Here is a 26215-nt window from a genome sequence, read left to right as displayed (position 1 = left end):
AAGGAAGGAAGTGGGAGTGTCCTATTTGTGTGCACGTGTGTATATGTATATGTGGTTGTGTGTGTGGGATGGTATTTTAGGCACAAAATTCAGATAAAAGCTCGTAATCCAAAAAATGATTTTCATTCATGTATGGAACAAATGCTGTCAGAAGAAGGTAGAATATGAGAATATGAGAAGGTAGAATATGAGTTCCCCAAGAATTGTGCTGTGTCTGTTCTAACATGTTTGATCATTCAGGATGGCATTCTCTCCCCATTGCATCTGCAGGCTGTGATGGCCAGTGACTTTGCCGTTTCTCAGTTCAAACATCTCAGCAAGCTCCTTCTTGTCCACGGACACTGGTGTTATACACGGCTTTCCAACATGATTCTCTATTTTTTCTATAAGAATGTGGTATGTAACCCCAGAGAATTTGTGCCTTTTCCCTTCATGCCTTCCAAGCCTGTTGCATCAGGAATGAAGGGGAAGTGTCCTATGCTAAACTCACTTTCCTTATTGATGTATTGGGAACAGCCAGGACCAGTCTTGCTGTCTTATCAGGACTAAGCTGGAATGTGCTGTTTCAGCTGCTGACAGCAAATTGCCAGGCTTGTCCATCTGCTAACATTTTCTACTCCCTGTGCATTTAAATTAAGTCCTGTCTGTTTCATTTAAAATCCAGTTTTTAACCTTCCATTAAAAAAAGGCTGTGACAAAAGAATTATGAAATGTTTAACGCTATCTGTCAGTAGAGAATGAAAAGGTTTGCATCTGTTTTACTGGAAATATCAAAAAATATCAACTCTTCCATATTAATGCCCCGTGTATTATAGTAAAGACACAGATACAGATGAAAACCTAGTATGTCTTAGCATGTAGCTGGCTGTTGCTCACAGATGCAAGAATTCTCTAGCCAACCTATAAAATGTATTTGTGCTCAGTAGTTATTTAACGATAAAGGAATTATATTTTGATTATTTAATTCCATAAAAGGGCAGAATTTGATTAGAAATCCAGGCCTCTAATCTTCAGCTTGCTATTTAAATTTCATTTTCCTCTTTTTATAAAATCATACGTAATCAGATGTAAGTATCTTCTAAGTGGGGTAATTATGTAAATATCATGAATTTTAGGCCAAATTCACTCTTAGTTTTTAAAGTCCATATGTAGTATGTTAGTAGTAGACATGGGTTGATATCACTCTATTAAAATACCATTTTCAGGAAAAAAAAGTCATTTTTAGGAGATCCCAAATGTGTAATTTAGAACTCTGTGTGCGTGAGTGTGTATGTCCATCAGTAGGAATATTTTTTTTTCCTGCAGCACAATACACTTTTCAGGAATCGCTCAAGACTTTACTAATTAGAATTAGTGCAGTTAGTCAAAGTTTAGTAAAACTCAGATACTTTAGGAAAATATTTGAAACGTATAAAATCTCTGCCTGAGTATGTGCTTCTGGGGAAAACTGCAGCTTGTAATTTACAATTCCAGAACTTAGTGGCCAATGGCTTTTAAAGAGGAGCCCCTCTCCCAAGTTTTTATTTTAAACCTTTGCATTTGTTCACCTTCTCCCCAATTGTGGCAATATCCATTCACCTCCTCACCTCCTTTTAACTCCAGATTGAATCCAACAGTAAACAAATACTAGTATTAGGAGGAGATGCTATACACTCTCGAAGAGAGGGAGTGTTCATTAGTAGAGAGAATCAGGACCTCGGTGGTCTTCCTGCTCCATAATCCTTGAGTGGCCATTCATACTGATAATCTCCAGACTTAACTGATATCTGTTATTTACCTAGCTAAACAATGCATATTTTATATGCTATGCAAAGGGCTTGGACCAGAAGCCATTAGAGCAGCTTATCTTTCTGAGACCATGGTTCTTGGATGTTGGACAACCTTTGAGGTCCCAATGAAGACTATGGATTCATTCCCCCAGAATAGTGTCCCAAACCACAAACCATACATTTTTAGAAACTGGGCATGATCCATGTCCGTAGACACTAGACTAAGAAAATCTATTCTGGCTAGGTACGTTGGTTCACGCCTGTGATCCCAGCACTTTGGGAGGCTGAGGCAGGTAGATCACGAGGTCAAGAGATCAGGAAATTGAAAATCTATTCTAGGGATTGTGGCCCTTGTCCTGAGGTTCTAGTGTATCTATGATGACAATATTTTGTTTAATAAGACATTTTACAGATCATGACTACTTTCTTGTTTGTGTGTTTGATTTTTGAGACAGGATCTCATTCTGTCCCTCAGAGTGGAGTGCAGTGGCATGATCTCAGCTCACTGCAACCTCTGCCTCCCGTGTTCAAGCTATCCTGCAACCTCAGCCTCCTGAGAAGCTGGGACTAAAGGCATGCCACACCATACTTAGCTAATATCTGGAGTTTTTTTTTGTAGAGATAGTATTTCACCATGTTGGCCAGGATGGTCTCCAAGTGATCTGCCCGCCTTGGCCTCCCAGAGTGCTGGAATTACAGGCATAAGCCACTGCATCTGGCTGATGATGACCATTTTCTAACTTGATCTTAATACTAAGCCCTAAGGTAGTATAATTCTCATTTTACAGAGCAGGAAATAATAATTCAGGGAGGTTAGGGAAATGACCTAAAGGCAAAGAATCAACTGGAAGTATCCCCCAGCCTTGAAACAAAACTCCCTCTAAGTCCAATGTCCTTTCCTGTGGCCTGCCCTGCTTGAGAGCACAGAGCTTTTTGTAGTGAACTTAGTTTGTCTGAGACAAAATACTGCAAGAAACCATGTAGAATCCCTGTGCCTGGCCTCTAGGGTCACCAACTATCCTGGTTTCCCTGAGAGTGTTCCGGTTTTAGCACTGGGAATCCCAAAGCCTGGGAAACCCCTCAGTCCCAAGAAAAGTGGGATGGTTGACCACTCTGCTGGCACCATTCCATTTCACCACTATGCATTTATCAACCCAGAAGGCAAGAAAATGGATGTTTGTGCTGTGCCTGCTCCATGTCTGTGCCAGGCACTGGGCTAGACTCTCTTCATCTAGTGTTGAATCCTTCAATTTGAATACTGGTTCTGCTACTTACTAGCCACATGGCTTTGGGCAAGTTTCTTAGTCTCTCTGTGCCTCAGTATCTTAGTTCAGGCTGCTGTAACAAAGTACCACAGACAGGTGGCTTGTAAACAACATTTCTTCCCCACCATTCTGGAGGCTGGAAATCCAGATGAGGGTACTAGAATGGTCAGGTTCTGGTGCGGGTTTTCTTCCGGATTGTAGATTTCTCATTATATCCTTACATAAAAAGAGATGAGATGATGAGAGCTTACTGGGGTCTCTTTTATAAAGAAACTGATTCCAGTCATGAGGCCTCCGATGTCATGGCCTAATCACCTCCCAAAGGTACCACCTCCTAACATTGTCACAGTGGGGATAGTGCTCTGCGCTCTCAAGCAGGGCAGACTACAGGAAAGGACATTGGACTTAGATAGAGGGAGTTTTGTTTCAAGAGGATTTCATATACATTTTGGGAGGATACAAACATTCAGTTAATTACACTCAGTTTCCTGATCTGTAAAATGGGAACAACAATCTAATTCCCAAGTTGTTATGATGATTAAATGAATTATTCACAAAGCACTTAGAACAGAGCTAGCACCACATAATAGGTGGGGTGTGTGTGTGTGTGTCTGTGTGTGTGTGTGTACATACATGTGCACACTTTAGTAAAATATTTACCAAAAAAAGCTGCAAGGTAAATTGTGGTCCTCTCTTATATAAGAAAACTGCAGAGAGGCTGAGGTCACCCAGCTCAAAATGGCAGCATTTGGAATGTGTAATCATAGCACCCATTACTGATTCTAAGATCTGAATGTCCTTCTTTGTATCTCTAGGCCTATGTGAACCTCCTTTTCTGGTACCAGTTCTTTTGTGGATTTTCAGGAACATCTATGACTGATTACTGGGTTTTGATCTTCTTCAACCTCCTCTTCACATCTGCCCCTCCCGTCATTTACGGTGTTTTGGAGAAAGACGTGTCTGCAGAGACCCTCATGCAACTGCCTGAACTTTACAAAAGTGGTCAGAAATCAGAGGTAGGTGTTAAAGCAAGAGTGCTTGGATGGATCCATATCCATTGTAAAAGCCAGTGTGTTTTCTTAATTAGCCAAATATTGCAGTCCACTCAGAACTGTTTGAAATATCTGATTGTTTTGAAAGATCTCTACTCATGTGGCAGATATTAACTTACTTGCCCTTGAGGTAAATACAGATTAATCTATGAAGGGCCTTATGTACTTATAAGAAGAAATCTAAAGTTTGATCTTACAACCAATAATATCTAACATTTACTAAACCCCATTGCCATCTATTGTGCTAACTACTTAACATCGCCTGTCTGATTTATCTTCATGAAAACACATTGAGACAGAACCTAGTGTTGGTCCCATTCTAAGATGAAGAATCTGAACCTCGAAGGGGTTAAGTAATTTTTCAAGAAATCCCACCACTAAAAAGTGGTTCGGTATATGTTAGAAAGAATAGGTTATGTTTACTCTCAGTTTAAATTCTGGTTCTGTGGTATGTGACGTTGGTAAATTTTTTAACTTGCCTGTGCGGCAGGTTCTTTATGGGAATGATGTGAGGATTAAGGAAGATAATACAGGTACAGTTTCCAGCCATAGTAAACTCTCAATGTTGTCATTTTTACCTTCCGGAATTAACCAGAAATTTGAGGAAATCCCGAATTTAAAATAATGCATTTATTTTCATCAGTCTAACTATTCTGACTTAAAATGCCTTTCTGGAATGGAGAGTCATTTAGTGTCCTTACACTACCTAGAACAACCGACAGAGAAATCACAGATTCAGCTTTCAGGAAAGAAGGGGTCCTTATAATCCTTTAATATCATCCAATCCATTCAGACCAAGGAACTACATGGGTTTTCCTAAAGGAGTCCAGTCTGACTTCAAGTTCAAGCCAGGATACAAGAACATGTGATTGATGTCAGTGAAGCTTGTCCCACTCCCCAGGCATAACTGAAATTCCAAATCCATTGAGGAAAGGAGGGTTGAGGGAGATTTTCAATCAAAGTTTTTATAGCCCGTATTTTAAAAGCCCGTTTGTATGGACTAAAGATTGTTATTGGTCCTTATCCTTGAGATAAATGAGATCATTGTTTCCTGTTGTTGAATCCTTTCACCAATCCTTTGTACACATTGTTCTAGTTAACTGGCCAGTTATATAAAACATGATCGTGGTAGGCAGATTTTCCCAGCATGTAGCTACTGATAAAAGGTAACTGATTTCATTTACTTTACCTTCTAAAATTTGTGCTTTCTTTGAACTTGGCCTCCAACAAAATTATGTTTTATGCTTGGATCGTTTTCCTGTGTTCAGTGTCATTAAATATTCTCTCCAGGGCTACAGAATCTCTCTCCTCTAAAGATGAGTCTGGAAGTCTGCAATCAGAAGCTTCCCTTCCACGAAGCCTCACCCCCATGTCTCGTCACCCACACAGTCTTTTTTTTTTTTTTTCTGGCTTTGGCTTCATGTCCAGACTTTCCCCTTTCAGTTTCCAGTGGACCCCGTGAGTTAATCCCTCCAGCCTCTCATTTATCTTAATCATGATCCTTCTCTCTTTACTTTTGTAAGCCCTATTCCTCATGTGACCGTGGAAAATTGTATTTCTTTCGTTTTACTCTAGGTTCTTTGAGCAACCTCTATTTCCCCAGATGCATGAAGTTATATTTTAACTTATCTCTAAGTGGTTCTCTCTTGTCCAGTGGCATTTTGCTTGCCCCTTTGTCTCTGGCACATTCTCTTCCACCATTGGATTGGGGTTCTGCCGAGATTGTATGGACATTTGGATAAAGAAAGGTAGGCAGAATATCCCTCATATCCAATGAGGAAATAATAGAAGAAGATATAGAGAAAAGTGGACTGGAAGCAATGAATCTTCATTGCTTTGATTTTCCAGAGGACGAAGGGATAAAAAGGCATAGATGTAAAAATTCCAAGTATATTATTTTAAAGAATGGAAGAACATATATGGAGAATTTGTATATAAGTTTTGTTCTTTAAGAGACAGTGTAACATTTTCAAGGAAGCTTCAGCCTCTGCATTTGGAGGAAAACAAGACTGAGAACATGTTAGGAAAAGACTAGCTTGGGGATGTGACACATGGTTTTCCAATTTTGTTCATGGCAGATATCACTAATAAATGATAGCACTCTTTCCTGCTGGATCTGAATGCAGCCTCAGAATCCTTCACACAGCCCCAGAATCCAACCTCAGAGTTGGCTCTTGTTTGAAAAGTCATTTTCAATCATTTGACTATTTTTTTCTTTTCTTTTTTTTTTTTTTTTTTTTTTTTGTCTCTTATGTTTTCTTTTTTTCTCTAAGATTTGTGTAGGAAGAAGTTTACTACATGAAAACTTGTATACAAATAGTTTATTAACCTGATAAATATTTGTTGGGCACCTGGTATGTACAAGACACTGTTTTAGTCACTTGAATAAAAGAGTCAGCGTTCTACTCTATGATGTTTGCATTCCACTGACAAAACTAGAAAATTTATTAAACAGATATAATTATTCCTGATGGTGATGAGATACTTCTCAGGTTTCCATGGTAGTAAGCGCCTGAGTGGGCACAACTTTTAGACTGGCTTGGTGTGCCTGTATGAGGAAGAGATATTTGAGCTAGGATACAAGTAATAAGGAACTGCTCATGTAGGAGGTCCAGGACAAGAATTCCTGGCAGAGAGAACAGCACAGGTAAATCCCTGAGAAAAGAATGCATCTGGCACATTTGAGGAAAAGAATGAAGGTCCATATTGCAGAATCAAAATGGCAAGAAGTAACCTGGAGAACTATTCAGTGAGCAAACCAGGTAGGACCTTATAGGTCATGAGAAGAAACTTAGATTGTGTTGGAAATGCAGTGGGAAGTCATTGGAGGGAGTGGAAGGAGTCAATTTGATTAATTAGAGAGATGACATAACCTAGTTTACATTTTTTTAAGTCCATTTCCAATTTGCCTTAAGAAATTGGAAAAAAGGGCAGCAAGCTGCCTTTTTTTTTCTAAATGGGAAATGGGTTTAAGACCATCTGGCTGATTTGGGAAGATTGGATTGAGAATAGGGGAGGAAGCAAAGAGGGTGGTTAGATGGCTATCCAGCCATTCATAGAGACAGTTGATAGTGAATTGGAATGAAAGGAGTAATTTAGAGAAAGAGGAATGGATAGAGTTGGAGAAGTTTTGGAACAGTACTTTCTGATCGGTAGGAAAGGAGAAGTTAGTACTACTGGCTGTATTTCAGCTAGATTTAAAATTTATCCTGTAATAAAGGCAACATGAGTTGAATAAACATTCCTTCAAGGATTTTTTTCATCATGTTTACTTGTGAACCCATCACATTCAGTTACCCTTATCTTTACCTCTGTTGACAAACACCACCTGAAGAAATGAAGCTTTCTCTCAGAGAAACAAATGTAAGTACTGGCTTGTGTTGTTTCTTTTCTTGGACCCTTGTTAATCTTACTCCCTCCCCGTTATCTGCTTCATTTCTAGGCATACTTACCCCGTACCTTCTGGATCACCTTATTGGATGCTTTTTATCAAAGCCTGGTCTGCTTCTTTGTGCCTTATTTTGTGAGTCTTTGTTCACTCAGTATATTTGTTATTAATGAATCATTAATGCTTCTTTGTACTATGCCACCAATATCAGCATAAAGGAGGGCAGATTGCTCATATAATCAAGTTGATTATAAACTGACTAAAGTATAATCTTCCCAAAACTATATGTTAGGTAATGGATTAAATTTAGATAGACATACCTAGTTTGAGTCCTCTTAGGCCTCTTGTTAACCCTGTACTGCTTAAAAATTTTTATCAATGACTTGAACAAAATTGGATGTCTGGCTATATAATTAGATTAGTCAAAAATCAGACAGGCTGGGTACAGTGGCTCAACCTGTAATCTCAGCATTTTGGGAGGCCAAGGCAGGTGGATTGCTTGAGTTGAGGAGTTTGAAACCAACCTGTGCAACACAGTGAGGCCACCGTCTCTACAAAAAATTTAAAAATTAGGTGAGTGTAGTGGTGTGGACCTATGGCCCCAGCTATTTGGGAGGCTGAGGTTGGAGGATCGCTTGAGCCCCAGAGGTCTAGGCTGCAGTGAACTCAGTGAACTGTGATCGTGCCACTGCACTCCAGCCTAGATAACCGACTGAGACCCTGTCTAAAAGAAATCGGAGAGGAAATGCCAGAATATGACAGCTTTTATTAGTGAGTGCTGGGCTAATTCTACTCGAATGATATTCAGAGCATTAAATTTAAGATTCTATAAGTAGTGTCTCTAAAACTATAAAATCTGTTTTACAGGTAAAGAATGGAAGAAATGTAACAAAGCAAAGAATATATAAACTCTAATTTTAAAAAATTTAGGCTAACACCAAGCACAAAGCAGCATTGTATAGCTGCTCATCCACATATACCCCTCTCCTAAAGAAAACACCTCTATCATGGGTGGTGTCAATAGAAGCACAGTATTAAGAATGAAAAAGATTATCATTTCTAAATTAACAATTTTTATTCTTTATTCAAATAAAATCATTTGAATTAGCCTTGCTAGAGTTTTCTAGCTATACTGCACTTCAGGAGAAATATAAACAAGACAGTCTGAAGTATATTCAGAAGAGAATGAAGATGATGGTGAAACATGAGAAAATTGTGTCATCAGAGGAATAGTTTAAGGACTTGAAGACATATAGGAAAGGAGGGTATATTTTCCTCAGAAAGATAGTCATAATAGCTGCCTCAAAGATTTGTAGCTCTGTTAAATAGAACAAATTTCTCTATACCTTAAAAAGCTAGCAGTGTGAGTAAAAGGTTCCAGGAGGATCAATTATAATTCAGAATAAAGAGGAATTCCAGGTGAAAAAAATTGAAGATTAGATGCCCTGTCTGGGAGAGAGTCAGTCTCTTACTTGTGAAAATGTTCAAGTTTATTTCAAATGGCCAGTTCATAGGGACCTTGTAGAAGGGACTCAAGCCTTGGTTGAATTGTAGATAAAGTGATGTTACCCACACCAAGTTGCACAACTATCCAGGATCATCTAATGTCCTCTCTTTCTAGACCTACCAGGGCTCAGATATTGACATCTTTGCATTTGGAAACCCCCTGAACACAGCTGCTCTGTTCATCATTCTCCTCCATCTGATCATTGAAAGCAAGAGTTTGGTGAGTGGTTTTCTCACCTCTGAAGTAGCCTAAAATCTTTTATGCTAATATGTCTTGGGGATATGTCTTCTATTAGCAGTGACCCTGAAGATAAGTGGTAATGAGAAGAGTAATGAATCTATGGGAGAAGGGTGATCACAGCTACTCTGGGTGATCACTGAATGCCATTATGCTGAGATTGATGTGTAGCTGGGGAAAGTGGAAAACACCTGCCTTGCTCCCTTTGATAGTATCAGTGGTGGAGGGTTCATGGAGATGTGAGACAGACTGGAGGGATACTTAACCTTCATTCTTCAAGACCAAGCTGATTACTTTCAGTGAAAATGGAAAAAAGGTGTTGTATCATAATCCTGGTACAATGACTTTAGGGATGATTTTATGCCTTCCTCATAAAAAAACAAAAAAAAAAAAAAATCTTTTTTTGGCTCCCCTTTGGGTAAAACCCTTCAGTGGTTTCCCATTGTACTTGGAATAAAATATGAAAGCCCTAAAATGGTGCAGTGATGCTGTACTTCTCTCTCCAACCTCATTTCCACATATTCATGGGCTGGAACCATCTTATCCCTCTTTCAGTTTCTTCAATACATTGAACTGATTACCACGTCAGGATCTTGGCACTTAACTTATCTTTTAATGGAGGTAATTTTCATTCCCTTTTGCATCCCTGCACTTTACCCAACTTATATGTTATTTAGATTTCATCAAAAATATAATTTTCCCCACAGCCTTTCCCTAACCACCCATTCTCTGATAGCATTCTCTTTCTTTTACTCATAACTCTAATCATAATTTATAATTATTTATTTAATTATGTGATTATCTGAGGCCAAGTGCAGTAACTCACACCTGCAATTCCAGAGCTTTGGGAGGCTGAGGAGGGAGGATCACATGAAGCTAAAAATTCAAGACCAGCCTAGGCAACATAATGAGACCCTGTCTCCACAAAAAATAACAAAACTAACTGTGTGTCATGGCACATGCCAGCAGTCTTAGCTACTTGGGAGACTGAGGAGGAGGCTCACTTGAGCCCAACAGTGAGCTCTGCAGTAAGCTATGATCATGCCACTGCACTCCAGCTTGGGAAACAGAAAGAAACCTTGTCTCTAAAAACAAACAAAAAAAAATGTGATTACCTTATTCATGTTTATCTTCCACATTAGACTATGCTCTCTGTGAGGGCAGGGTTCATGCCTATTTTGTTCACCACTGCATACAGTGTTAAGGACAAGACTGGCACACAGCAGGTGCTCAAAAAATATTTGAATGAATAAATAAATGATTAAATAGTCAGTTTTGGGGTTATGTTTACCGTCCTGATAATATATGAATTTTAAATAGGAAATAGCTGAATAAGGTTATAGTTTAAAATATATGCAGTTATATTACAAAATTATTTATAACAATTTCTAAAGTAGGGCTGATTATTTTGGACATTATTTGCTTTGCTTATAATCTATAACAAAATCTTACAAGCTAAAATGTAGTAAAAGGTTAATATCTGCAAATACCAGATGGGTAGAGTAAAGGAAATTCTAGAACTGAAATATTTGGGATTGTTTTTATACCTATTCAATTTTTAAGCCATTGCATTGGTACTTTTGGTGGCCACCTGAGAAAATGCCAAAGGTTCTGACATTTATTAGTGTTCCAGAGGATTTAACATATAAAGTGTATCAGTCTGGATTCACTGATTATGAGCAACATCATCTGAATAACCTGAGCAAATAGAAAAATTATTAAAAATATATAATGAAGAACCATGATAGAACAAAATAAAGAAAAGCAAAAATGTCTGAGAAACCAGAGTGACTCTGGAGATGTACAGAGCAGAAACTAATGGACAGACTTGTCAGGATGGTCCTCTGGTCTGAACTGGCTCCATTCATTTTCTTTCTGCTCTTGCCCCGTTGTGCTCCAAGTCTATTATATTGTGATAGAATCCTATTTCCCTAGCTTCAGTCACAGGCTTTGACTATGGGAGGAATATTTTGCCAAGGCTGCACACAATGTTGGGTGTCCTCACCAAGAAGGGGAGTGAAAGCTAGAGTCAAAGATGAACAGAGACTGCTATTGAAAGGATGCATCATTCAAGAATTGTTTCTTATGCTGGAGGATGCATGGCTAGAAATCCTGGCCCTGCAGATCTCTTGTCAATAAAAGTCAGCCATTCTGAAAGTATCAAACTCTTTCCCTTCATGCTCTTATTCACCATCTCATTGCCACCTCCCACTTCCCTTGTTGGTTTTTACCCAGTATTCTTTGACTTTCACTTCTTTGTATCAATTCACTTAAATGTATAAACTCTATGAAGTCTCTATCTCACTTGCCAAAAGCATGTTTTGTTGTTGTTGTTGTTGTTGTTGTTGAGAGGGAGTCTTGCTCTATAGCCCAGGCTGGAGTGCAGTGGCGTGATCTCGGCTCACTGCAAGCTCCACCTCCCGGGTTCATTCTATTCTCCTGCCTCAGACTCCCGAGTAGCTGGGACTACAGGTGCCTGCCCCCAAGCCTGGCTAATTTTGTTTTTGCATTTTTAGTAGAGACGGGGTTTCATCATGTTAGCCAGGATGGTCTCGATCGCCTGATCCACCCGTCTCAGCCTCCCAAAGTGCTGAGATTACAGGCGTGAGCCACTGCACCTGGCCAAAGCATGTTGTAAGAGATAAAAAACTGGAGCAATATGGCTCAAATAGAAGCAAAGACATTTGAGAAAGAAAAAAAAAAAAAAAGAATTACTGTTTTAGCAGGATGAAGATCTTAATCCAGGAGTTAGCTAACATTTTTCTATTCGTTTGTACATTTTATTAAAAAATAAGCAGTCTGTGTGACTCTTGTGAAGATATCTGCCATGGGGAAATACCTTGCAAGATTAGGAGAGAAAAGAAGAAAATCTAACTTATTTGAAAATTATAGCCCTAGAAAATAAAAGAGATTAATAAAAGCAGTGTTTCCCTAAAAAGTATGATATGTGCTAGCAATAGTACACACCATGATTTTAGGTAATACTGCATACTGCACTAAATAACACTAAATACTACATACTTCTGATTATATCAGAGAGATATCTCATTTGATGCTATTATGTTTTATCACAGTAATTCTTGCTAATTTCTCTTTATAATAAAGATTAATCAAACCCCAGACTCAGCTCTTTTATAACAGAGAATGTTAATATTATGAAGTTGGTGCCAAAGAAACGCAATTATTTTTGCACCGACCTCATACATTTAAAGTAGGCATACACTTTTCTTCATTTTTTAATTTAAATTTCTTTTTATATTTCTAAAATTTTTGCGGGTGCATAGTAGCTGTATATATTTATGATGTACATGAGGTATTTTGATACAGGGATGCAATGTGAAATAAGCACATCATGGAGAATGGGATATCCATCCCTTCAAGAATTTATCCTTTGAGTTACAAACAATCCAAATAGATCCTTTATTTTAAAATATACAATTATTATTGACTATAGTCATCCCATTATGCTATCAAATAGTGGGTCTTAGTCATCCTTTCTATTTTTCTTTTGTACCCATTAACCATCCCCACCTCCCCTGATACCTCCACTACCCTTCCCAGGCTCTGATAACCATCCTTCTACTCTCTATGTCCCTGAGTTCAATTGATTTGATTTTTAGATCCCACAAATAAGTGAGAATATGCAGTATTTGTCTTTCTGTGCCTGGCTTATTTCATTTAACGTAATGACCTCTAGTTCCATCCATGTTGTTGTAAGTGATAGAATTGCATTCTTTTTAACGGCTGAATAGTACTCCATCATGTAGATATACCACAGTTTCTTTATCCATTCATCTGTTGATGAACACTTAGGTTGCTTCCAAATCTTGGCTATTATAAACAGTGCTTCAGCAAACATAGGAGTGCAGATATCTCTTTGATATACTGATTTCCTTTCTTTTGGGTGTACAACCAGCAGTGGGATTGCTGGATCATACAGTAGCTCAATTTTTAGTTTTTTGAGGAACCTCCAAACTGTTCTCCATAGTGGTTGTACTAATTTACATTCCCATCAACAATGTACAGGGGTTCCCTTGTCTCCACATCCTAACCAGTGTCTGTGGGATGATATCTCATTGTACTTTTCTTTCTAGATAAAGTTACTTAATTAGTGAGCCAATGTTAAGAAAAATCATATTGCAAGATATACATGAATATGAAAGTAGCTAGGCTGTGGTATGACACGCAGACATTTATTTCTTGCTCATATAAAGTTGGCTGATAGTCCAGACAGCTCTAGAAGCAACTGTCCTCTGAGAGAACTTCTTGGTCAGTATGGAAGGAAGGAGACAGCATGGAAAACTGCAGACCACTCTTACATGCTTCTAATCTGAAAGTTTTATATACCCCTTGTAATCACATTTTATTAGTCAAAGCAAGACATATGGCCATGCTTAATTTCAAGGGAGTGTGGAAATATCATCCATCTGAATGCTTACTCAGGGAGCAGAATGACAGTATTCATGAGCAACAGTACTGTCTAACACCTATTTGAATGGCTTAAGTTTGAGGTTCACTGGGTTAAGGTATTACATTAATAAGGAAACAGACCAATGAGTAACTATATGAAAAAAATTAAGGAGAAAATCCAGACACCTCTTGGTGCATGGATAGTATAGAATAAACTAGTCCACAGAATTCCCTTTTGGCATTTGAGTTAGTTTTACAGAATTCAAACAGTGAGGTAACTCATTCACAAAAGATACTCCCATCTCTCTGATATCTTATATTTTGTTTGTTAAGGTTTGTTACACCATTCATCCAGTGCTTAGATGTGTTGTCTCTTTAATGGAGCAGATTTGTCCAGGTGGCAATACCGTATCAGTGAGAGAGCATTCATTTCCTCTGTTCGTCTTGTCTTACAGACTTGGATTCACATGCTGGTCATCACTGGTAGCATCTTGTCTTATTTTTTATTTGCCATAGTTTTTGGAGCCATGTGTGTAACTTGCAACCCACCATCCAACCCCTACTGGATTATGCAGGAGCACATGCTGGATCCAGTATTCTATTTAGTTTGTATCCTCACAACATGCATTGCTCTTCTGCCCAGGTATGGTATTTATTTTATCATTGAGAGAATAAATGGAATCATAGGCTAGGAATCCTTCAAGTAACTACTAAGAATGGTTGGCAGGCCACCCTGTTTAGTAGTGAGAAAGTCAATTTGTGTCCTAGTTAAAATATTGGTTTTAACTGTTTTATCAGAGAACATAAGTGGCTTAAGCAAACCGAGAGATTGATTTATCTCTCATGAAAAAGTTTATCTGGTTGACAGTTTACAGGGATAGGGTAGATTTGCTTCACAGAATTATCTAAGGACCTAGATCCTTTCCTCTTTCTTTTTACTTTGCTATCTCCCAATGGTCAGCCCCTTGTCTGGGTCCATTTCATGCTGCCACAGTGGAATACCACAGGTAACTTATAAACAGAAATTTATTGGTTCACAGTTTTGGAGGCTGAAAAGTCTAACATCAAGCCACCAGAAGATTTGATGATTCCGACTCCAAGATGGCACCTTGAACACTGCACCTTCAGATGGTGGAAGGGCAAAGAGGCAAAAGGGGATCGAACTCGCCCTTTTATAATGGCATTAATCTCACTCATGAGGGCTCTGCCTTATCACCTCTTAAAGGTCCTATCTCTTAATATTGTAAAAACAGCCGCTAAATTTCAACATGAGTTTTGGAGGGAATTCCAACAATAGCAGCCCTCATCTGCATGACTGAAGATGACTCCTGAGCTGATCCCCAACCCTGCTTGCCCCTGTATACAGGAATGGGAAAGTAGAGGGCAAGCAGCTTTGTTTTTGTATTTTTGTTTGTTTGTTTGTTTGTTTTTCTTGTAGTGGCATGAACCTACATATGTACATTGTAACTAAGTGGCTAAAATCTTGGAGTTTCTAAAAGGAAGAAAGGGAGAATGGGTATTGAGGGACAAGTAGCAGTCCCTACTACAGTCTATAAACACTGAATACTTTTCAACTTTCCTCCCTTATCTGAGTTCAGTTATTCCCCCAATTCTAGTTTAATCTGATTTATAATATTGTATGGGATGGAAATGACTAAGAAGAATACATGGGTTTTTAATATATAGATAGATTCTTGGAACTCAGAACTCATTGTCTCTGCAGTTTCACAACATCTGTTTAGCTGAAAAGAATACAACAAATAGTTGTTCTCCTTTTTTAAACATAAATGAGAGTCATAGTGGTGAGTTCATGTTATTCTATAACAGCGTCAACAAACTGTGGCAAACAGGCCAAATTTGGCCTACTGTCTGATTTTGTAAATAAAGCCATACTCATTTACATATGATCTATGGCTTCTTTTGCAATACAACAGCAGAACTGAATAGTTTCAACAAAGTTTGTCTGGCTTGCAATGCCTAAAATATTACTATCCAACCCTTTACAGAAAGAGTTTGCCTGCTCTAATCTGTAACTGTATCATACGGCACAACGGACACAATCCTTTGTTGCTGATGAATGTCTCTTCTAGAAATGCATAAGAAAACCCATCTGAGTTACTCAATGGTACTTATATATAACAATATCACTGTGAAACTAAGATACTTCTATAGTGCTCACTGCTATTGCCAGCTTCCAGATTAAAAACTGACAAGACGAACTTATAGAATTTCTGAAAAAACAATTACTTTAAGGTTTTGGCTTTAAAAATTCTGGGCCTTTAACAGTATAGTTCTAGTATTTTTGTGGTATACTAAAAAAATGACTCCCTAAAAGATTTCCATGTCCTAATCTCTGTAACCTGTAAATTTTATCTTATGTGGCAAGAAAAGAACTTTGCATAAATGATTACATTATGGATCTTGAGACAAAGAGATTACTCTGAATTATCCAGGTGGATCCTAAATGTAACCACAAGTGTCCTTATAAGAAAAGAGGCAGAGGGAGATTTGACACAGAAGAGGAGAAGGCACTATGCCTATGGGATCATGGATTCCTTAGCCACAAGCCAAGAAATGTCATAAGCCACCAGAAGCTGGAAGAGGCAAGGAATAGATGCTCTTCTAGAGGGTCCAGAGGGAGCACGCCCTCTCCAATACCTTGATTTTGGCCCAGTGAAGCTAATTTCATATTTTTTGCCTTGAAAACATTGAGAGAATAATTTTTGTAATTCTAAGCTACCAAGTTTGTAATAATATGGTATAGCAGTCATAGGAAACTGATACAGATTTGGGTACCCAGAATAGGTTTCTGCTATAACAAATGCAGAAAACTATGGAAGTGGCTTTGAAATTGGATAATGGGCAGAGGCGGGGAGAATTTTGAGGCACATAATAGAAAAATCCTCTTAGACTAACTTACCCAGGCTCTTGGTAGAAATATGGACATTAAAGTTGTAATCAGTGATCTTGATAGCTACATTTACTTATTAGTTCCAATATTTTATTTTGGATTTTCTACATATACAGTAATGCCATTAGCAAATAATGACCATTGTGTTTCTTTCTTTCCAATATGTAAGCACTTGATTTTTCTTATTGACCTGGCTGGGGAAACTTGTCTTGTTTCTGATCCCAGAAGGAAAGGTTTCCATATTTCCCTATTAATTATGATGTTTTATATAGAATTTTATGACTATACCATTAACCAGATTAAAGAAGTTCCATTCTATTCCTTATTTTCACATTTAAAAAAATATAAATTTTTGTATTAATTGAGATAAGATTTTCTTTTTTTATACTGTTAGTGTAGTAAATTACATTAATTGCTTTTATAATATGAAAACAATCCTGCATTACTGAAAAATTAAGTTACTGCTGGTGAGGTTTCAGAAGAAAATGAAGAAGTCAGAGAAAGCCTGTATCATCAGATGTAGAGAATACATATATCATCATACACAGAAAGTTGCTAGAAATATGAATTTTCAAGTACACTGATGAGGACTCAGAAGAAAATGAGGAACATGCTTTGGGAATTTGAGGGAAGTGGATCTTTCGAATACTGGCAGGAAAATTAGCTAAATTGTGTTCTACAGTAATATAGAAAGCAGAATTTGTAAGCAGTGAAGTTGGATATTTGACTGAGGAGGTTCCTAAGCGAAGTATTGAAGGTGTGTCCTGATTTACTGCTTATAGTAAAATGTGAGAGGAAAGATACTGAAGGGAAAACTGCTAAGCCACAAGGAACTTGGTTTAGGAAATTCTCAGGCTATCCAGATTGCAAAAGTTGCTAAAGTTAGGAGATTGACTGTTAGGAGTATGCTCTGGAGAGAAGTTTGAGAGCATAGCTGGACAACCCTTCTGCTAGTGCTGAAGAGATTAGTTATGTGATTCCTAGATCTCCTCAACCATTGTAGTAGTAACCAGAAAAAGAAATGAGGTTATACAGGAAAGATCTGTGGTGGTACCTCTTATCTAGTGGCATAAATCCCAGTGACATACATAGGAGAGTCACAAGACTTTTGAGAATATACCAGAAGAAACACTGCCAGTTTAGTCTAGGAAGGGACACGTTTGTGGTACTTTGTTACAATAGCCATAGGAAACTGATACAAATAGCATTTTTAACACTTACTGTGTGTCAACACTCTGCCTGCTTTGTATGTATTGTCTCATTTAACCTAACATTAAGCCTATGTAGCAACTATTTATATCTCTACTTTTATAGATGTTATTTATTTTTGTTTTTTAATAAACATATGACAATTACTGTTTTCTAAGTGCTTTACAAATATTAATTTATTTAATATTGTTTTATCTCCATTTTATATTAGGGTTCAGTTACCCTCCCCCTTTATTTCAGGAGCCAAGTGGCCACCAGACGCTTTTACTTTTTTAATTGGTTAGTATTTGGGGGGTTTTCCGTAATGCATTTGAGGTGAATTTAATTCTAATGATGTTTCTTGTCACCTAGGTTTGTATACAGAGTTCTTCAGGGATCCCTGTTTCCATCTCCAATTCTGAGAGCTAAGCACTTTGACAGACTAACTCCAGAGGAGAGGACTGAAGCTCTCAAGAAGTGGAGAGGGGCTGGAAAGATGAATCAAGTGACATCAAACTATGCTAACCAATCAGCTGACAAGTCAGGAAGAAGACCCATGCCTGGCCCTTCTACTGTATTTGCAATGAACTCAGCAACTTCCTGTGCTATTGAGCAAGGAAACTTATCTCTGTGTGAAACTGCTTTAGATCAAGGCTACTCTGAAACTAAGGCCTTTGAGATGGCTGGACCCTGCAAAGATTAAGAAAGCTAGACACCCTCCTTGGAGTTGCAAGTATTCTTTCAAGGTTGGAAGAGGGATTTTGAAGAGATATCTCTCCAAGCAAGAATGACTAGTTTTTCCATAAGGGACATGAGCATTTTACTAGGCTTGGAAGAGCTGACATGATGACCATTATTGTATGTTTGTATATACATTTGTAATAGAGGGCTAGAGTTTGACCTAGACAGAGTGTAAGGAAGTGAAATATTTAATTCAGAACCAAATGCTTTTGTAAAACTTTTTGGATTTTGTAAAAGCATTTTCATTCTCTTAGAAATTCAAATATTTTCAAGGGGAGTCATTTGAGATATATTTATTTTACTAGGAGATCTTATATTCTAGAGAAATGCTTTAAATGATCAGGCTCCAATCTGAATTTTTTTATTGAGAAAAAAGTAGTTTTTAATGAATTGGTTAGGACTCGGAGGAAATACGGAAAAAACGTAGATGGTTAATTTACAAGTAAAATCCCAAGAGCCTTTTAAACAAGGTACCTAAAATAGGGTATAATTATACTGCTTAAAATACAATTAGTGTCTATGAATAGCTTTTTATTTTCTGTGGGAAGATGCTTTAGGTCTTCTGACTGAAGATGTAGGCATTTCTCTCTGCTCATTTCAGTGATTTCCTGAGGTGGAGCCTTCATTGGAAAGGGGAAAGAGGGATTCTAGGGTTTCATCAGGGACCAGGAATGCATTCCTCTCTCAGGTTCCAATCAAGAGAAGACCTTTTATGAGATCTGCCTCTGTATAGATGTTGTCAGTTAGGAAACTGAAGCCATAGATCAGGCAGACAAACAGCCCATTGGGCAATTTCCTGTATTTTAAAACTGACAATAGCCTGATCGAAGTGATACAATCAATTTCAAAACAATCTTCCAGAGGCCACTTGAAGGTTCATAGTTTTTACAATACCCTGAGACTTTTCAGGTGTTGGAGCCTCTAAAATATGAGATATAAACTGAAACTAATACAGGTTATTCTCTGGAGGTTTCTATGAGGTTCTTAGAAAAATTTGGTTTTAAAATACATTTGAGGACAGGAATGTCTATAGCAAGTTTACTGCTATTGCAAATCATGTATGCCGGCTTTAGTTGTAACAAACAAACTACTTTACGCTAAGTAAGGCCAGGTGCTACTATAAAATCATATATTCCTGTTGAAGTTCTTTTGAAATCCTTTCTCTATTTATTATATTTGAAAGTTGTCAGCCACCAATCATCCAGAATTTCCTTCCTGAATCTCCATGCTCATATGCAACGTCTGCATCAAGGTCTTCTTAATGACTGTTATTCTCAGGGTTTAGTTTTCTACCTTCTGCCTACTATTTTGGTCTAACATTTTTGTAGCCTTCTGTTTCTCTTGCAAATAGTCTTTTACATAAGCTGATTTCTAGAACTTTCAAAATCTCACATAGTTAATGGAAGTTGCTTTCTGCTTTTTATAAATAAACTATTTCATAGTTTTTATAAATAAACTATTTCATAAATAATGTATACTGAAAAATCATCATCACTCTTATAAACATTTGCCAAATCCAACTGTAATTAGTACCAGAACTTAGAAGGAAAGTCACAAAGCATGCCTTTTACCAGAATATTGCTTTTGCCTTATATGGAAAATCACTGATGTCATATCATTTATTATCCTCGCAGCAGTTGGCATTCATTCCCTGAGATTGTTGTCTCCTGATAAACAATAATTTAGAGGTATGTTCACTTGTAAATAAAAAGGTTAGCATCTAAGGACAAAGAATGAGCCAAAAACACTAAGGAAAAAGATCAATTTTCAGAATTGAATTATCTGTACCTATGAATAGAGGAAAATACTGAGTGCTAATGTGATAGGGTCACAATCTTGTATCCACAATTCCAAAACCTCCAAACCTCTGAAAACTGAAATATTTTTATAAATTAGGCCTAAATTCTATGCCCTGAACAAATGTAAAGCTATTTATGTACTTAATGTAATCATTCATATACTTTGCTACAAATATATTATTTCATTACTGAGTGCTAAACTGTATTTCCTTTTAAAATTTGGAAAATTTTGAATTCTAAAACACATTTAGACCTTAACCTAAAGAGGCTGGGATCTGTATGAAGCTTTCAAAGGGTCACGTTTACAAGTCAATAACTCTTTTACATAAAGTTACCCAAGCTGATGCGATCTGGTGTCCAGTGTATTTCACCAAATTTGGGGGGGACCAAGTATTATATCATTGCTGTCAGTAGATAAGAAAATTGATTAATAGTATACATTTTGGGATATAATCTTATACAAAGGATTTATAAAATAATTGTATTGGGTTCCCAAAATGTACTCTAGACATTAAAGATCTGTGTGCCCTTACCAGGACGAAAGTTCCCACTGGACACTCAATGGGTACTGTGAGACTATTAGCAACCTCTAATTTCAGACCAGTCAAGGAGCCACTGATCCTCCAAAATGAAAGAGCATGAACCTGTGAGAGTGAGAGATAAGCGAGGTGAACTGTGATGGGTAAACAGGCTGCCAGCATGCTGTTAGAGAGACAGAAACAATTTCTTAGAACTTGCCACCCATATCCATAAAAAAAGGTGATTAGACCATTTTAGTTGTATTAAGAATTATTTAAACTAAGTATAATACGTGTATTTCACTGAGCCTAAGTTGAGCGAGGCCAAAAGTTGATACATTGAATATGTACCTACAACAAAACTGACAAACGTTCTTGAACTTTCACAACATTGTGACCGCAATTCAGTTGCTAGATTTCACACTCTCCTTAGGTTTATACAGACTGCAGGACAGGAAATGAATAATATAGAAATTGCTAAAACAACTTTTTGAATTTCAAATATGTTTACACATAGAAAAGATACAAAAATACATGTATAACATTGCACGTAGTATCTATTTGGAATGCTGAGGCAGTCCAGCTTGCTGGTGGAGGTTAGTAGGGAATCCTAGTTGTTTAAAAGGCAAAATGGATGCCTAATTAAATTAAGTATATACGAAGATTTGTGTTTTAAAGCTTTTTAGTGGGGAAAAATACTTTTTACCACTAATTGCTTCAGAAATTGAGTTGTGTAAAGTGGCCTAGAGCTAAAAGTCACTTCTAAAATTTTAATGACCAACGAGAAGAAACCAGATATTAAACATCTTTTGAGGAAAGTTACAAAATGTTTTACTCCATGCAAAGTTTTACTGTGCTCTAAAATATGCTTTTTATGACTTTGTTGGTATGGATGAACACAAGAAAACTGAAAAGTAAATTTAAGCGAGGGATGCAAATTAATTTTCTTTTTAAAAAATTGCATCTCTCGTCTAAATTCTCCTTTGCAAAGTTTAATATCCAGTTCTTTGCCACATAAGTAAAACAAAATATTGTCCATAAATATTGATCTAGTTGTTGCAATCTCAATCAGCCAACTGATATACCCTGAACAAACCCAGCTATGAGGAAAGTTCTATAGAGACTCTTCTATAAAATTAGAATCTTGATATACATCCAGAATGGGGTCCTATAAAGTCAAGTGTTAATATTGATATCTAAATAACTCTGCATTCAATATGTCTTGCTACCTAAATGGATGATATTGGTCTTTTATTGCTGTCTTTCATCAGTTCTCAGAATGATGCAAACATTAGAAGGGTAATAGTAAATACTTCAAATGTGTAAATTATCTTGGCTTTTAATAAATCAAAAGCAAGTCTCCAATGTTACACTGAAATTTACCACTATGCACTGAGCTTGAGAAACAAAAACTAGCAGAGATAGTCAGCCTAAATCTCTATGTCTTTTTTTGTGATAGGATAAAAGAGAACATTCCATAACCTGTTACTGTAGCACCTGCATGATTTTCAATCTCTCCAGAGTTGATAATTTTGTGCTGCAGTCATGCTTAGGCCTGGCAAAAGAACAAAGTCTGCTTGGCTTTGCTTTTGTAAAGTCTTTCATTGAACTTGAAATAAGAGAAAAATGAAGGTGAAAAAATAAGTTGAATAAAATTAGTCCAAAACAAACATGCAAATTTGCAATGCACGGTTGAGCATTTCTGCCCGTGAAAAGTGCTTCTGTACAGCTCTCTGCAGGAAGCGCTTCACAGTCAAGAAGGTCATATTCTTTTAGTGTAGCTGGCAAAAATCTCTGATCATCCTTATAATTAGTTTAGGAGAAAAGTCTGGATGTAAATCTGTCTTTTAATCCATTCGACGAAATATGACACATTACTATAAACGCCAGGCCCCAGGACTTTGGAAAAGCAGACGGAGCCCCATGAAGTTAATCCAAATAATGTCCACTGTCCTCCAGGCTTCTCACAAACAAGAGGCCCACCGCTGTCGCCCTGCAATGAGTAGCAATGGGAGTTAGTAACTGGCATTTCAGGGCCGTAATGTGTGTGCATGCTATCCTGAGGATACAATAAAGCTAAACCCAGATTAACCAACTTGGAAAGTTTCAACAAAGCTGACCTTGTCAGCCTGTGGAGGAATTGTGCTTTCCGCTGTAAAAATAGAACTTTCAAATAAACATCTTAACCTCTGATCATTAAAAAGGTGGAGTGACTTGGGAAGAAATTGTATTTTTTTCCCCCAGAAAATTAAAAGACCTTTTTCAGGCATTTTCTGCACTTACAAAAATATATTATAAAGCTTTTAAAAAGTATCAGAACTAATTACCTCAAAATTGACCTCATTCTAATTTAAGCTTGACTTATGACTGTGGAAACTACCCAAAATGGAATAAAATACCCCCCACACACAGTACTACAAACATATTCTAAAATATCTATTTTCAAGAATCTGGCTTTGTGAATGAATACATTAAGTATAACACAATTTGGGGTCCCTTACTACACTTCTTAATAATTCTTAAGACTTTTAAATTTGGCATAGTTGAATACAAAATAGGACCACTTAAAATTATTTATAATGAATATTTCATTAATAGTCTGTATTTTATTTCATATATATAGGGATTTTCATTCATGATATTTAAGGATTCCAGTTGAATTATATTCAGTTTTTCCCCCAAATATAGTTAACAATAAAATGCTATGGCATTAGAAATAGCAATATTTCCTACATCTGAAAACAAAGGTATATTCTGCACTGCCTTGAAAAAGAAGAGCTGATACCATGGAGAAAAAAAAAAGTAAATATGTGAATTCATTGTGGAAGGTTACAAATACTCCTTGACCTACAGACTTTCAAAATTAGAAGCATATCTATGGTCTTCCTACTTGGTATTGTTGAAGAACATAGGACTAATTGTTTCTCGATCCTCTTCTAAACATTTTCCACATATTAGCTCATTTAATCTTTACAAAATACCTAAGAGTTTATATTATTTATTATATCTGTTTTGGAGATGTTGAAAGTGAAGCACAAGTTAAACAACTTGTTCATTGACAGAGGCTGGATTTGAATCCAAGCAGCCTGGTAACAAGACTCCAACTCTATAATTACTAGGCCACCCTGCTTCTTAGGAACATTCGTGAATATTATTGCTATGAAAGAGAAATTGGGCCTGGCACGCTGGCTCAAGCCTGTAATCGTAGCACTTTGGGAGGCTGAGGCGGGGAGATGACTTGAGGTCAGGAGTTCCAGACCAACCTGGTCAACATGGTAAAACCCTGTCTCTACTCAAAATACAAAAATCAGCCAGCTTTGGTGGTGGAAACCTGTAATCCCAGCTACTCCAGAGGCTGAGGCAGGAGAATCGCTTGAACCCAGGAGGTGGAGGTTGCAATAAGCTGAGATCACACCACTGCACTCCAACCTGGGAGACAGAGTGAAACTCCATCTTAAAAAAAAAAAAAAAAAAAAAAAAAGAAGAAAAAGATTAAAATTTTGATTGTGCTATACACTTTTGTGTAAGTGATGATCTTTGAATTTGTAACTTTCCAATACCCTAGCCAAAATCATAAGCATAGAACTTGCAAAGAGCTGAATAACTTTTTCTGCCTAAGAGCCTAATTGAATTTTTTAAAGCAAAATTTATTTGTTACATGTATATAATGCTTAGACAAAAAAGAAAAATTTCCTAGAAACGTTTCACAAACTATTTTCACAAATTTGTTTTCACATATTTCATACACATAAGGTATTTCATTCTTGATCTCTCCTTATATAAAATAAATAAGATGCTCGCCTATTGAAGTGGAACTATGATGTCAGAGGGTGATAAAAAAGGAACGTGTTTACAATGTCAGCACATTTTCACTTCCAGATCAGACATTTAATAAAATAATTATTTAGCATCTACTCTTTTGAAAAGTTCTGTGCTAGTGTATAAACAAACAAACAAGCACTATTTTTGTCCCAGAGCAGCCTAAAGTCAGCTTGGGTAACAAGAATAACTTCACATGAAAGCAAAATCTAAAGGCTAGAAAGAGGAGTTCAAAGGAAGGAGTGATGACATTCAGATGGAGAGGAATAAAAAATGCCTTCCTGAGATGCAGGCTTTGATTTAGGCTTAGTGAGTCAGGTAGGCACTCCATTAAATGCAAAACAAAAGGTGAAAAGCAAGCAATTAAAAATGAAAGTGAGACTATAGCTAAAGGCACAATGGATCTGGTTTGTTCTTTTGGTCCTCTTTGTAATATTGGGCTTGAAACCAACATATTTGGCTTCAGTATTGGCTTATAGATTGTCACAGACAAACTCACACTTCATTATGTCCTGTTGATATGATTAAGGAAAATAATATATGTCATATAATAGAGGTTTAAGTAGAAACATTTGCTTCTGATATAGTAAAAAGTAGGTTTTGTTTGTTTTGTTTTCTACCTGAAGTTGTGTTAGAGAATATCTGCTATGCATTTAGTATACCCACACCACTGAAATCCCACTACTAAAGAAGTTGGCAAGACCTAGTTCCTATTAGGCATCATGATAAGAACATGCCCGTGCCTGTGTCTGTGGGCCTTCAGCTCTCTGTCAAGGAATCATCTCCCTTCCCCTCCTTTAGCAATTGCCAAGAGATGATCTTGAACATGTGCCAAGAGGTGCTAGTTTTTGATAAACCTCCAGATGACATTGGAGAGAGGCAGAAATGTATTTATATTAATCATTGCTGCCAGACTGCCCGATTTCATATCCTCAATCTACCACCTTCATGCTGGCTGATTTGGGGAAAATTACTTAACCTCCTGTGTTCTTGATCTGTTTAGGGAAAATAAACACACCACCATATGGGTTGATTATGATAATTAAATGAGTTATTAGAAAGCATTTTGCAGAGAGCCTGAAACATAATAAGCACTAAACTGATAGATTTTAATATTGGTGTAATTACTATTCATTGAATGTCTAAGTATGTGCCAGATATCATATACAGATATGTGAAAGATACAGGCTTCTAAATACATTAACTTAGTTAATCTTCATGGACAGAATTAGTCCCATTTTACTCATGAGAAAGCTATCCAGAGAGGTTAGATAACTTCACCGGGTTATACTGGTCTTAATGGCAGAGATAAGCTCCAACCCAGATCTTTCCGGCTTCAAATCCTGTGCCCCACACTCACATCATGCTGCCTCCTACAACACTTTTTTTGGGCCTGGGAAATCAAACCCAGTCCTCCTGTAGAGAAGGGAGGGATTCCTTTACCACAACCCACCTCAGCAGGATGACGTGAGGCCATGAGGCAGAAAGGAGGGTGGTCTCAGCGAAACACCAAGGGAGCTGTCTGCTCCTTCTTTCCCATGACAACTGTCTAAGCAATCACCACAGGGCCATTTTCAACACCCTGATTTTTCCATTCTAAAATGGATCATC

The 26215-nt window shown here is 37.3% G+C and overlaps 2 protein-coding genes across 6 annotated transcripts in view; one reads left to right on the top strand and one right to left on the bottom strand.

The window, feature by feature from the left end:
* Positions 1 to 20467, top strand: part of ATP10D (ATPase phospholipid transporting 10D (putative)) — a 110108-nt gene extending 89641 nt beyond the window's left edge. For all 3 annotated transcript variants that reach the window (XM_073012422.1, XM_073012423.1, XM_008017477.3), the window contains 6 exons: positions 271 to 396; positions 3850 to 4050; positions 7529 to 7609; positions 9096 to 9200; positions 14084 to 14271; positions 18100 to 20467. In XM_073012422.1, coding sequence (XP_072868523.1) covers positions 271 to 396; positions 3850 to 4050; positions 7529 to 7609; positions 9096 to 9200; positions 14084 to 14271; positions 18100 to 18430 — 1032 coding nt within the window. In that variant the 3' untranslated portion in view covers positions 18431 to 20467. The remainder of the gene's footprint in view (positions 1 to 270; positions 397 to 3849; positions 4051 to 7528; positions 7610 to 9095; positions 9201 to 14083; positions 14272 to 18099) is intronic.
* Positions 20468 to 22595: 2128 nt separating this feature from the next.
* Positions 22596 to 26215, bottom strand: part of CORIN (corin, serine peptidase) — a 278248-nt gene continuing 274628 nt past the window's right edge. For all 3 annotated transcript variants that reach the window (XM_073012425.1, XM_073012424.1, XM_008017472.3), the window contains one exon: positions 22596 to 22778. In XM_073012425.1, coding sequence (XP_072868526.1) covers positions 22596 to 22778 — 183 coding nt within the window. The remainder of the gene's footprint in view (positions 22779 to 26215) is intronic.

This window comes from Chlorocebus sabaeus, chromosome 27, assembly GCF_047675955.1.
Source record: "Chlorocebus sabaeus isolate Y175 chromosome 27, mChlSab1.0.hap1, whole genome shotgun sequence".
NCBI classification, from domain to species: Eukaryota; Metazoa; Chordata; class Mammalia; order Primates; family Cercopithecidae; genus Chlorocebus; species Chlorocebus sabaeus.
The sequence above is the reverse complement of the archived record's forward strand: the minus strand, read 5'-3'. Positions and strand labels throughout refer to the sequence as shown.